Below are 12,948 nucleotides of genomic sequence, written 5' to 3'. Positions count from 1 at the left end.
GTTATCCATGGCCTTGTTTGCATGAACCATGGCTCATTGGGTTTTCAAATTGAAGGACCTTTCAAACATTTTAAAGCTAAAAATAAACTATCTTCGATACATTTATTTTATGTTAACATGGAGCAATTTTCACACATTATTGGGATAATATAATGTACAAAAAGAGGGGTACAGAAAAAATATCAACAAAAGTGATTTGAACCCCCAGTAAAGATGAGTTTGAAATGGTACAGACCTGTTTGGAGCCACATGTAAAAGCAATTCCCAATTGATTATTAGTTTGTGTTACCACTATTCTTTCACCTGATAATACAGCTGAGGTATACTAGGTGATACCTGTTGAACTATGGCGCTGGGCTGAAGAAAGGTCGGACCAACAGCTGTGCCTCTGCTTTGACTCACGCTGCACAAACTGGCATTCTGGCCAACACTTCCACTCTCAACAACTGGGAGCCTTGGAGCATTAGTCAGTATGGCGGTGCACTATAAATGAATAAAATGGAAGATTAATTTACAAACAATATTTATGGAGAGAAGCCTGTTTATTAATGCAGATACATTTCAAACCCACATGCTCCAATTGAAAAATAGCAATTATGGAGAGTCTGAATGTAAAATGGTGCATTGAAATGAGTCAAATTGATTGTGTGACCAATTACATTTGTGACTGTGAATGCATGTATAAGATTAAATGTGTAATTGGCTTTGTACTATGTTTATTTGATAAACCTAACAGCAAACTTGAAGCCTCTGTTCTAAAAAAAATGTTAACTAACTGCCAGTTGAGTTTAGTGTCACAATATTCGAATAGTATCTATAATCTTTGAATGTACGACAAAGCAAAAAAAGTCCAAAAAATGGCTTGTATCTTGAAAAAATAGGAAGTTGGGTCACTCCAATCTCAATATCTTCAGTAAAAGCCCATAAAGATAAACTTGCAATGTAAGTGCAGATTTCTCTGATAAACATTGATTTTTCGGGATTCACCCCAAAAATCTGTTATGTATGTGATCTATGAATACGGCAGCGTAAAACTATAATCTGTATTTGCTTGGTGTATGATTGAGCTGAATTCACGTTCGTTCAACATACAGACGAAGTGACGGGCTGAGACGTCTGTGAGAGAGCAAATGATTCCGCAGGCTGAGAGTATGACAGGCTCTGTCCGCTAGCACACGATTCACAGCTGGCAGAGCCAAGACTTTCCCCTAAAGGAAGTTCATATTGTTTTTTAAATGGGCATGTAAAAGAAATCTACCATCCTTCAAGTGCCACTAAGAACAGTATGTTTTCTACATTACCTGGCAGGTGTAATGTTGACCCCCTGAAAACATGCGGGTCTATATCAGGAATGTTGCCAGCCTCCTGCCCCCCGCCTCCAGTTGCTGCGCCCCCCTGTGAAAATGGGCTCGAGAGATGGGGGACAATGCAGGAAGCTAAAGCGGAGTCCCGCCTTTCTTCAAATCCCTTCTGTTGCTGGAGCAACTGCTGCTGCTGTCGTTCCCGTGACTTCTTAATTAGGTTGACTCTGTCCCGAATGGATTTTCCCACTACCTTGGCGTCACTCTCGTGGAAGAAGCCTGACTTCACCTAAGACAGGAGAACAAAATGCATATTTAGACTTATCTAGTCTCATTATTTCAGGAAAATTGTTGCGAGGTGCTGCATTGTTGCGTTCTTTCAATCTCCTACCATTTCCAGAGCCACTTCCTCAGCGCTGTCATTCTCCAAGTCATAGCTAAACTCAATAGCCTCGTTATCTTTGTGTTTGCCCTTCAACTTTTTGGGCTCCTCAACCCAAATCCTCAGTGCCAAACAGTCCTGCATGGCAGTGTCTTCCTCTGCCAACTCAACGCGGACGCCCGTGTCTTCACCAAAGAAAGCATGGGTAAGGAGATCTCTGATGGAGAGCCTGTGGAAGGAAAGATTCATTCATTCATTTTCCGTATCGCTTATCCTCACAAGTGTCGCGGGGAGTGCTGGAGCCTATTCCAGCCAATTACGGGCACCAGGTGGGGGACACCCCGAATCAGTGACCAGCCAATTGCAGGGCACAAGAAGACGGACAACCATCATGCTCACACTCATACCTAGGGGCAATTCAGACTGTGCAAGTAGCCTACCTTGCATGTTTTTTGGATGTGGGAGGAAACCGGAGTACCCGGAGAAAACCCACGCAAACCCCTGGGGAGAACATGCAAACTCCACACAGTAAGTTCTGAACCTGGGACGGGAATTCTCCATCTCAGAACTATTCGACCAACGCACCACTTGCTAGCCACTCGGCCACCAGGCCGTCACAAAGAAAGATGTGAGGGAAATCTTTTTGGGGGGGTTTAATTGTAAAAGGAAAGCTCCTTACCTCTGGCTCTTGTTCTGACGAATACACCCTTCAATGATCTCTTTGATCTCCGGATCATTCACTTTGTCAAAACTTGCTGGTTTTATCCCCTGCAGAATGGCATGAAAGGAATAATATGTTGAAAAGCAAGATGATTTAACCACATCGATCTGACATCACGTGGACTCACACTAGTGACTTTGCGGTAAATTTGAGCAGCGTTTTGGCACTCCGAGTAGGGGTATTCAGAAGTCGCCATCTCCAACATGCACATTCCAAAAGCGTAGACATCTACAGACTCATCATAATGCTCCTCATACATCTCCGGAGCCATGAATTCCGGAGTTCCTGTTCAAGAAGAAAAGGTCAAAAAGGCTTCATCGCAAAGTGAGACAAATTTATAATTGTAACTGATGAATCAACTTTTTTTCTGCCAGTAAATTATGTCAAGTTGTGACTGAAGCAGTTCTTTTAAGTTCTTTTAAATGACTAAAAATCATCACTTGCCCTATGAAGGTAGCAGTGCTGTTTCTGTGCTTATTTGATATAACATAGGATTTTGTATTCATATAAAGTATGTGTCTTTTGTGTTTAGTGATTTTGTCATTTCATAGAGGCAACAATATAAATTTGCTATTTTCTAAGCCATTCTGTCCCAAAAATCTCATACAGGTCAGTCTCTAAAACTGCTACATCCTTATTTCCGGTTGTCTTGTAGTTATACACAGATATGCCTCTACTTCTCCCGATATATATGTATATATCTAGATCATTGTCTCTATCTCTCTATAACATCAGGGCCATCAGCAGGCTTTTTCAATATGCTGCATGGGCTCTCCTTCGCTTAAATTGTTCAACCACTAAGTTTATGCTTGTGTAAGTGCTGTCTACATACATTTTAAAAACAACGTCAATAGTCATCTACAATATACTCTGCGGGCATGCCATATTTATGGCCCTTGACTGGTGCTGATGTAGCAAATGCACATGCATTGTTTTAAATATAAAAATGTCGCTTTAAGCGTACCTATGACGCTTTTGGCAAAGGAGGTCCTCATGAGGGTGGCCAGTCCCAGATCACCTATTTTTACAGATCCAGTGGGACCTGTTATGAATATGTTGTCACATTTGAGATCCCGGTGCACGATGGGAGGGGTCCTGGTGTGCAGGAAATGAAGGCCCTTGAGGATTTGCCGACACCAGCTCCTCAGAACCTTGGGCTTCATCACCTTAAAACGCTTCAGGTACCTGCAGGAATTAAGAGTTAAGGCTCGTAATGTGGATAAGTACAATAACACTACAAAGTTCAATTTCACACATGTTAACGTTTGGATTTGGATTTCGGATGAACATTTTTTACATAAAATGCTGCACTAACGTTTTGAGCGTTCCCGATGTCATGAGCTCAGTAACGAGGACGATGCACTTCTTGCCACGCTGAACAGATTCCCACGAGTCATAGAAGCGCACAATGTTGGGATGCTGGAGCCCCTTTAACATTTCCGCCTCTTCCTTGAAGCGCTGCTGCTCCGCCTTGGTCAGCTTGCGGTCCTAAATCGAGCGGGACATTTGGGATGAGATCATTGCAGACCCTTGTGGGGATAAGTAGTTCAGAAAATGAATGAATGAAATTATTATTGCTGTAACTGTAACTTTCTGTCATCCTAATAACAAGACTGGGAAGGAAGCTTTGTCTTATAATGGTGTTGCACTGATAGTGAAGGCCTCTAGATGCCAGTAGCTACACAGTGTTCCTTCAGGAGTGCACAGAATACACAATGAGTAGTATATTTATTTATTCCAACCCATTTCTTGTGCACCTGCTGCCCATGTCCAGCAGGGTTGAAAGGCTAAGGAAAAGCAAACCACCAACATGATAGAGCTCATATATATGTTTCCTTTAACACAGTTGCTGCAATTGACTGAGACAGACGTCCAATTTCTACTTGAAATCGGATCCTGTTAAAATGGATTGCACATCTATTCCTGGCGATGTCAGCCACAATAACAAAGAAGAGTCGTATAGGCCTGAACGAACTGTGAATGTTTACTTGAAATATACAATTCAAAGGTTAATCATTGAGTATTTCTAGCTTTGTTACATTTGATTTTACCAAATGGATGTCAAAAATCCACTGTTCTTATCAATATTACTAATCAAATTATCTGAATACTAAAGCATCAAACTCACAACTGTTTTTGAAAGCTCATTCTGCCAATACACGATAGAAAGGATTTGTTCCCCTTTGTCTAGGCCTCAAATTACAGATTATTAAAAATAATCTGTACATTTGCATCTAATTTACTGATGTGGTCAAGCAAAGTCAAACCAAAAAAAAACATAAGGCAGATGGACAGCAGCAGCACTGCTGTTATAAACATGGCTCACTAAAAATAGATGACATCATTTGTGCAAGCTGTCCTCTGGTCAATTCCATCGATTCTTCATCTTTTTTCACGTCGCAACACAGATACATTCACACGTTTTTCTTTTCCTTCAGAACACATTCAGTGTCCTTTTGTGGAAGTGCTGCTAGAGACTAGCTCTCCTGCCATTCTCTCGTAACGGCAAAGTGGCATCAACAAAAACCCTGCTCTTTGTTGCACAATTATGGTTAAGAAGTCGTGCAGGCTCACCGTCACGCTTGGCCTCAGTAACTGCCCTTGGTAATGCTCGTGTAAATGTGGCTGTCTACATTCGTATATATCTGTCTCTTTCAACATGTATTGATAATTTCATCAGGCGTAACCACAGCTGTTTTGATGCGACTAATCATTCAAAGCAAGAAGAGGCATAGATCTTGACTCAAATGCCACCTCAGCATCTATTGTTCTTTGTAGAGCATCATGCTGTCATGGTGTATGCACAGTTCATGCAGAGTTCAAATGAGTCTAGACACAACACTGCGTGGACCTCATATGAATCCATACTGTTATGAAAGATGCGGCTAGTAGGGCTCAGCGATATTAAGGTCAAAATCGTAGATCGAAAAAATATTTTAGGTCCATCTCGGTGGACTCAATTAATCAATCAATTGTGATGAAGAGGCAAAGTGATGAAGGTTTTGGGAGTTTTTAAAATTGTTTTATGGTTTTCACTCAGTTTTGGTAAAGTGCGACTCTAAACACACCAAGAACATTTCACATAATGTTCATTAAAATACAAGATACATTTGTTTTTTTGTCTTTTTTTCAAACACCTACTAGCTTTGTGTTTATGTATAAACATCGGAATACGACATTCATGTGCAAACAAAAATAAGCATCGATTTACAGGCCTCGAGAATATTTTTTATTGCAGATTATTTAAAACGCAGGGATTCCCCCAGGCCTTTCATTGTTCTCTGCCAGGCTAAAAATGAAAATATAAATAGCATACATATTTTAACCACGTTTTAATTACATCTGTCGACATATTTGAAAGTGCAATGGTGACAACTTATGTTCCATATATGAACAAACCTGTCTAATCTCTTTGCCATTGCACTGCGTTTCTGCTTTTTGTTAAAACTGTATTCAAAGACAAGGGGTGAAAAAGCAGAGAGATGTCCACTGGGGTTGATATTTGAGGTCATTTAAGCACTAAAAATACTATTTTGGAAAATGACTGAGTTATCAGATGTCAGCGTCATACCGAGAGACACTTGTTGCTTCCATATTTTTATTGATCATAAACAAGGCAAATGTAGACAAGACAAGCTTTGTTTAGATCTTAAGACATTTGTGCAGTTATGGTGTGTTTGATTCCATAATGTGCAAGTAAGCATCCGGTATTTGGCAATCCGAGGTGGCGGGTGGTTGGGATAAGATTACTGTAAGCCACAACAGCTCTAGGTAACAAGATAGATCACTGAAAAAGGGCAGGCCCACATGCCAGATTATAATGCCAAACCAGTAGGCCAAGTTCACTATTAACTGGAAGAACAATCTCAGGAACCCTTTGGGTATTTATTGCATTTGCTTGTAAACCAATGAAGGTTCTACTGCAGCAAGCAGCATATTTTTACATTAATATAAAATTCCAGTCTCATGAAATCCATTGATGGTTTACTACCCCAAGGCTTTGGCTGACCAGCAATGTCTAGTCTATTCGGGTCGATTGAGTTCAGTTATAGTGCATTGTTTTTTGTTTCTAAATGTAGACATGTATCAATACTGTGCCAGTGAATGACCTCAACTGATGCAGATGGCCTTTGGTGATTAGAAATAAATGTTGCCCACCAAATGTTGGGAAAGGGTTTTTTTTTTTTTTACCTGGGATGATTTCTAGCCCAAATTATGTCATTGATTTGGTTGACCTATAGACCTGCGAAGATTTAAAGGGCTTTATAAATAAGCCTGACTTGAAAACCAACTGAGATCGGTCCTCTCTTCTTCGTATCTTAATCCTCTCATCTTCACTTTCTGGTCACAGGTTTTCCCTACGTAAAATGGGTACGAAAAAACGTCAACAATTTGAGCTTCTTAACAAGAGGCCTTTTGAGAAACTTTCTGTCAAAGCATTGTTTCGAGAGCACGAGGTGCAGATTACACAATGATGAAACTAATCTAGGTGCTTAATGGCCTTAAAGGGAGTGTACGAGTATGAGCTGCTCCAGTCTAGGACAACTGGGTTGAACCAGTCTGCTTTCTGCTTGCTGCTGCTGGTATGCTGTCTGTGCAGCGTTTTTGTTCCAGACTGACAGGCCCCTGCTGAAATTAACTCCCTGGATAACCCTGCTTGCTCACTCGCACGGACAATTAAGGATGGTGAGAAAGCGAAATAGGGCAGGAATGACAGACAGGCACATTTCAGGATTGTAATGTTTGTTTCTTCACATTTTAGAGAAAAATATGCAAATAATAGTAATTTTAAAAAAAATAATAAAAAGAAAATTTCAATTTTCATCTAATCAAATTCTAATTAATTGATATACTTTTGTGTTTTGTATTTTTGTATTTCTCAAATGTAAGATTTCAGATTTCAAGATTTATATCAACCTGTAAATCACCAATATCAAAATAAAATATAATTTCTTTGGCCAATTATATGATACTCTGTGTGCCTATATTATAAACTGCCACTTTTTGACTGCGATCGGCTGACCACCGATTCAGGGTGTCCCCCGCCTCTGGCCCGAAGTCAGCTGAGATAGGCTCCAGCACCCCCCACGACCCTAGTGAGGATAAAGCGGTTCAGAAAATGAAATGAAATGGAAAAAAGTGCTTCTGATCGATTTAATACAATATTATGTACACATTTAACCTAATCCCATTTCACCTAAAACAATGAAAAATATGAAGCTATTTGATGCCTTTGTTAATTGTTTTCCTGAAAACAATGATCGTAAAACATAATACTTTAAAGATGATGAAATTCATTGAGGTTGTGCCTTTTCATTGATTTTGTTTAAATCGTACTCAACAAACCGATATCGTGATCAGATCAATGAACGGTTAAACCCTTAACTAAAATAACTGTATGCTCTCATAATTATGGATTGGAGTGAGAAAGAAATCATGACAAATATTTATCTTAAAAGGGGAAAAAATCAAATTGGCATCTTGGAAAGAACATATCTACTGAGGAACACATTGCAAATGCAACCTAACTCCCCTCTTTTCTGACTGTGGAATTTCACACAGAGAAGGAGAAGAAATAATGTAAGAGAAATAGTGTTTGCACCCTGAGCTTTAATTTCCCTCTCTTTCATGCTGTGTTTGGACAGCTAATCCTCTGGCTTCCCTGTCTTTGTGGATGGAGGAAGATAAGCAAGGTGCTCCCACAAAAAGAATCCACTTGTAAATGCTAGTCTTAAAGCATTATGTCACATAATCCTTTGTAGGTCCTTATCATCACCAAGAGTCAATTATGATTACCATATCATCAATCTGAGCACTCATTTGGTCAATGAGAGCAAATAGTGCAGCTCCTGTAGTGTTGTATGTTTGTAGTCAATGAGGAGCTGAATTCAGCGTTAGTCTGCATGTGAGTGGTGTGCTTAAATTTCCTCTCTGCATGTGGTGACTCAGTATTAGCTAGGCAACAGCTCTCTGGGAGGGATGCCATAGTAATCCTCAATTTGTCTCATCTCCATCCCATTCTGTCTCTCAGCTTTCTTTCTCACGTGCAGAACCTCTTGTCACTGTTTGTCTCACACTCTCCATGTGGTTTCCCCTAGAAGAATACTGCACAGTAGTACATGGCCAGCCAGACTGTGTGGCAGAGTTTACTTTACAGGGACCTAAGAGTCTCATGAATATTCTAACATTGGTGTCCTTCCAGAAAAAACAAGCAAACTTTAGAAACAGGTTTGATCTGTTGACAATGCCTCAAATTTGTGTGATGTTTTCTAGTCAAAGTAAACACTTAAGTTCTGTGGCTTTCTACTGTGATGCAACAAGTTTCATGTCCTCAAATTTCAAGTTTCAGGTAAATGGTTTTCTGTAACAGTAACACAGTCACAGTAGCAAACACCCTGATGCTAAAAGGGGCTCGTTGTCAGTCTGAAATGATCTGACGGATAAGAGCCAAACACACAAAGCCAGCAGTCAATTGAGATAGTAAGCCACAACACTGCTTTCTATTTTCCTCTGCAAGAATGTCTCCCACTAGTAATATTAACTCAATGTTACAATGATCTGTATTACGCCCTAACTATCATTTCCATTCACAACCACTCATTTCTTACATTAGATGGGAACAATACCACATGCTAAAAGTGCTCCAAATGTTTTATTCATCTTGATTACTGTTATATGCACATCCTACCAAAATGTAGTCCTACGCCCACAATTGTATAATTTACATTAAACAATAAGTTAGTAACGGGGTAACCCGGTGGGGCGAGTGGTTAGCGCGTCGGCCTCACAGCTCTGGGGTCCTGGGTTCAAATTCAGGTCCCGTCCACGTGTGTGGAGTTTGCATATTCTCCCCGGGCCTGCGCGTGTTTCCTCCGGGTACTCCAGTTTCCTCCCACATTCCTCAAAAACATGCATGGTAGGCTGATTGGACACTCTAAATTGCCCCTAGGTATGGGTGTGAGTGTGCATGGTTGTCCGGCTCCTTGTGCTCTGCGATCAGCTGGCCACCGATTCAGGGTGTCCCCCGCCCGAGTCAGCTGGGATAGGCTCCAGCACCCACCGCGACCCTAATGAGGATAAAGCGGTTCAGAAAATGAGATGAGATTTTTTGTATTTGCTTATATTATTATTAAGTGGTATAATTTCAAGGTTAGTGCCACATTTGACATTTGTCATGTCACCATGATTGAAAGGCAGCAATTACTTTCTCATTAACCAGAGCTTTGCTGCATTCTTATGGTACTTTACAATCGATAGAAAGAGGACTGGCTTTTCAGAGGAATAAACATGCATCAGCGAATGGCAAACCAGTGAGAGTTTACACCAGGGGTGTCAAACCGGTCCTCAAAGGGCCGCAGTGGGTGCAGGTTTTCATTCCAACTCAACAAGAGGATACCTTTTGCAAGTGTAATCAGTTAATTAAAGTCAGGTGCTACTTATTTTAGAAGACACCTGATTGGTTAAAATGTCGGCACTGGATCGGTTGGAACAAAGACCAGGACCCACTGCGGCCCTCGGCGGAATCGGTTTGAGACATGTGGTTTACAGCATGAAAGAAATGGCACAAAAAAGGAAAAAATAAATCTTTATACCTGAAGTTCACACCAAGCCACCTCCACCCAGGTTTCGGTGTCCAGGCCTTTGTAAACAGTCTTGAAAGCTCCTCTGCCCAGTTCAATGTCAAATTTCAGGAACCTGCCTCCAGGAGAAGTAGCCACAGCCTTCATCTCTGCCTCCTCTTCCTGCTCACGCTCCCTCTCTTTCCCCTTTAGAGTGGGTGAGGAAGGTGGTCCACCCTTGACCTCTTGGTCACTGGGCACTGATGGGTCCTGGCGCAAGGCAGTACAGGATAGAGTTCCTGGCTGCGGGACGTTGCTCTTGAAGACAGCGTCAAAGGATCGCAGCTCCAGGTGGGGCGCACTGTGTGGAGCTTCTGGGAGAGCCACGTCATCTTCCTCCTCACAAATCTCGACACTTTTCCTGAAGAAGCGCTTCTCCCGACGCTGACATTTCTGTCCTGTGTCAACTGGCAAAGTAGGCGTAGAGAAGGAAATCTGGGGTGTGACTGAGGCTGCAAAATCCTCCTGAGGAGCTTCTTCTGCTCCTCTACGATCTTCTCCTGTCCTTCTCCGTGCCTGAGATCGGAGGGTGTCCGTGGGGGTACTGCGTGTCCCCTCAGTCTGCGTGTTGGAAGCACCCTCCTGGTCGAGGTCCTCTTCTCTCTGCCCATCAGGTTTCTCTGAGGAGTCCTCTGTGGCTGTAGACTCTCCTGGGTCAGTAGCCATGGAGATTGGTGTTCTTAGTCTGACAAGACCTCCTTATTAGATTTTCTCTTTTGTCAGTACCTGTTTCTGTCTTTCACCCTTCCAGGTCCTCCAGACTTTCGTCAGTTGTTCTCAAACTAGGGACCCCGAGCCACTTTCCTTCTTCCCTCATTCATTTTCTCAGCAGTCAATTCAAAGTAGAAGTTTATGTCCTCGCTTTCCTGTCAAGCATCCTCCACGCTTTCTTCACAATCCACTCAAGGCCACCATTAAGCCAAGCAAACCTCACGCCTATGTGGTCTTATTAACACACTTTCCACACGTCTGCTGAGAATGGTGCAGTCTTCCTTCCAGCAAACGTCTTCAACTAAAGCCTGCAAGACAAAAACAACAGATAGTTGGAGGCTAAGAAAGAACATGTGTGTACATGCTGGTGTCATACTTCGATTGTAGAAACAATACAATTGAGGCTATCTTCACATGGTTGATCATTCCAATCTAAGTGTTGGAAAATACACCCAGTAGATCAACATTCCATGCTTAGTTGGCGTCTTACTGTTCGAATCGTGTCTTAGGTGCCGTGCTATATAATCTTGTTACTCACCTCAATTTAAAACCTGCTTGCATGCTTGTGTTTACATTATTTTATGCACGGACAGTGTCCTTCCTGACAGTAGTCATGACAAAATTAAGTCAGAAGAAACAGTTCATTGACAAGGCACTGCCAGTACTAATGAAATAGGACTCCTAATAGGGAGGGATAGGTCATGACAATTAGACAGATGTAATCACAAAGTTCTTAACTGTTCGTGAATGAGTTCATGATGTGTGACTTTGATCGTTTTAAATGCACACTGCTATCATGCAATGTGTTCCCTATGTCAGCAATTGTGAAAGTCAAAAGCCAGATCCAGGTTAGTGTATTAACTCACTTTTACCACTGTATACACATTACTTGACAACCAAATATGTGAGCCGCTTTTTATGATCTTGTCCTGGCTCAGGTTGCAGCACTTAGTAGTTCACCAATGCATCCACAAGGATCACATTCGTGAAATGTGTTTTTGGCTAGCAAAAAAGGCCATTGAGCAAAGGCACCCCACTTCAGACGTTTGTCTTTCACACCGCAAACACAATAGGCAGATCTAAAACCAAATGCCTCAAGGATTCTTTGGTATACAAGAGAGACTTCCAGCTATGTTACATTTCAAGATGGGGCAATCTATATTTAGCTTAGAACAGGTGGCCAAATTTTGAAATCATTACAGATTGCAAAACAAGAAAATATACAGTAATGACTTCAGTCAACGTGTATAGAGATCCAATTGAAATAGATGGTCTGTTTTGTAAAGTGTCTGCCTATGTATGAAGTGTGAAATTACTCAGAAAAGTAAATCTTTTCAGCTTTTCACCTCCTAAAATGGTGTCCGAGAATTTTGTCAGGTTGTGAACTAACAGGGGGGAAAATTGGTGAGGTATTTTAAATGTCAGCAAATGTCAACAAACTAAAGTGCACCTGCCTTGATTTAACCTTTGGGAAATGTCAGAAACCTCTCATTAAGACACCTGAGGAATATTTGGGAATGGGAATTGTTATGATTACTATATCTTTCTTTTAACCACAGTGAAATACAAAAATGCACACAAAAAGACAACTATTACAACAAGGAAAAAGCTTTTTTGACTGAGTGTGAAAAGGAAGAGTTCTCCATAGAATCTTTAATAGGATAAGATGCCGATGCAGACTTAGAGGCCCAATGGAGGATGTGAGAACTATTACGGTTTAACAGGACAAGTGATAAAAATGGCAAATTGCCATGAAGGCGGGAATTGATTGGTTACAGGTGAATATCCTCAGGGCAAGGAGTTCCCAAGGTATCCACATACCGAACAAAGGTATCACAGAACATCTACCTAGTCCACCTCAACACTGCCAATTGTTAGTTTCTCAAATGCCTTTGTTAGTGAGCAGGATTGCACACAAACAACAACTACTACTTCAGTGGTGTCTTGACAACCATCAGCCTGTAAAAAATACCTTAGTAGAGCTCCACATGCAAGTGGAATGCACATGGATCTAGGAATTGCTTCCGTCTTCACAGAGCACCCTTTTTCCCATATGCTCAGTGAATAATGCATGAATTCAAAATAGAAACTTTTAGGGGTCGAATACAGTTCTATTCTAAATCAGAGGCAGCTAGAAGGAACAAATTGGATACTAACTCTCTTTTCCCTTTTAAAACATATTGACAGTATGACTTAATTCATTCGTGATCAGGT

General features: G+C 41.2%; 1 protein-coding gene across 5 annotated transcripts in view; it reads right to left on the bottom strand.

The window, feature by feature from the left end:
* The window catches only part of wnk3 (WNK lysine deficient protein kinase 3), a 33,539-nt gene that overhangs the window by 14,926 nt on the left and 5,665 nt on the right, over positions 1-12,948 (bottom strand). For 4 of the 5 annotated variants that reach the window (XM_077596620.1, XM_077596611.1, XM_077596638.1 and 1 more), the window contains exons 2-10: positions 9,997-11,042; positions 3,720-3,892; positions 3,369-3,589; positions 2,532-2,689; positions 2,363-2,451; positions 1,693-1,912; positions 1,302-1,590; positions 1,093-1,208; positions 304-483 (exon numbers count right to left, since the gene is read on the bottom strand). In XM_077596620.1, the coding sequence (XP_077452746.1) occupies positions 304-483; positions 1,093-1,208; positions 1,302-1,590; positions 1,693-1,912; positions 2,363-2,451; positions 2,532-2,689; positions 3,369-3,589; positions 3,720-3,892; positions 9,997-10,689 (2,139 nt within the window). In that variant the 5' untranslated portion in view covers positions 10,690-11,042. The remainder of the gene's footprint in view (positions 1-303; positions 484-1,092; positions 1,209-1,301; positions 1,591-1,692; positions 1,913-2,362; positions 2,452-2,531; positions 2,690-3,368; positions 3,590-3,719; positions 3,893-9,996; positions 11,043-12,948) is intronic. The other variant, XM_077596629.1, reaches the window with a different exon arrangement.

The sequence above is a fragment of the Stigmatopora argus genome, chromosome 1 (genome assembly GCF_051989625.1).
Source record: "Stigmatopora argus isolate UIUO_Sarg chromosome 1, RoL_Sarg_1.0, whole genome shotgun sequence".
NCBI lineage: Eukaryota > Metazoa > Chordata > Actinopteri > Syngnathiformes > Syngnathidae > Stigmatopora > Stigmatopora argus.
Note: the sequence above shows the minus strand (reverse complement) of the source record. Positions and strands in the feature narration are given on the sequence as shown.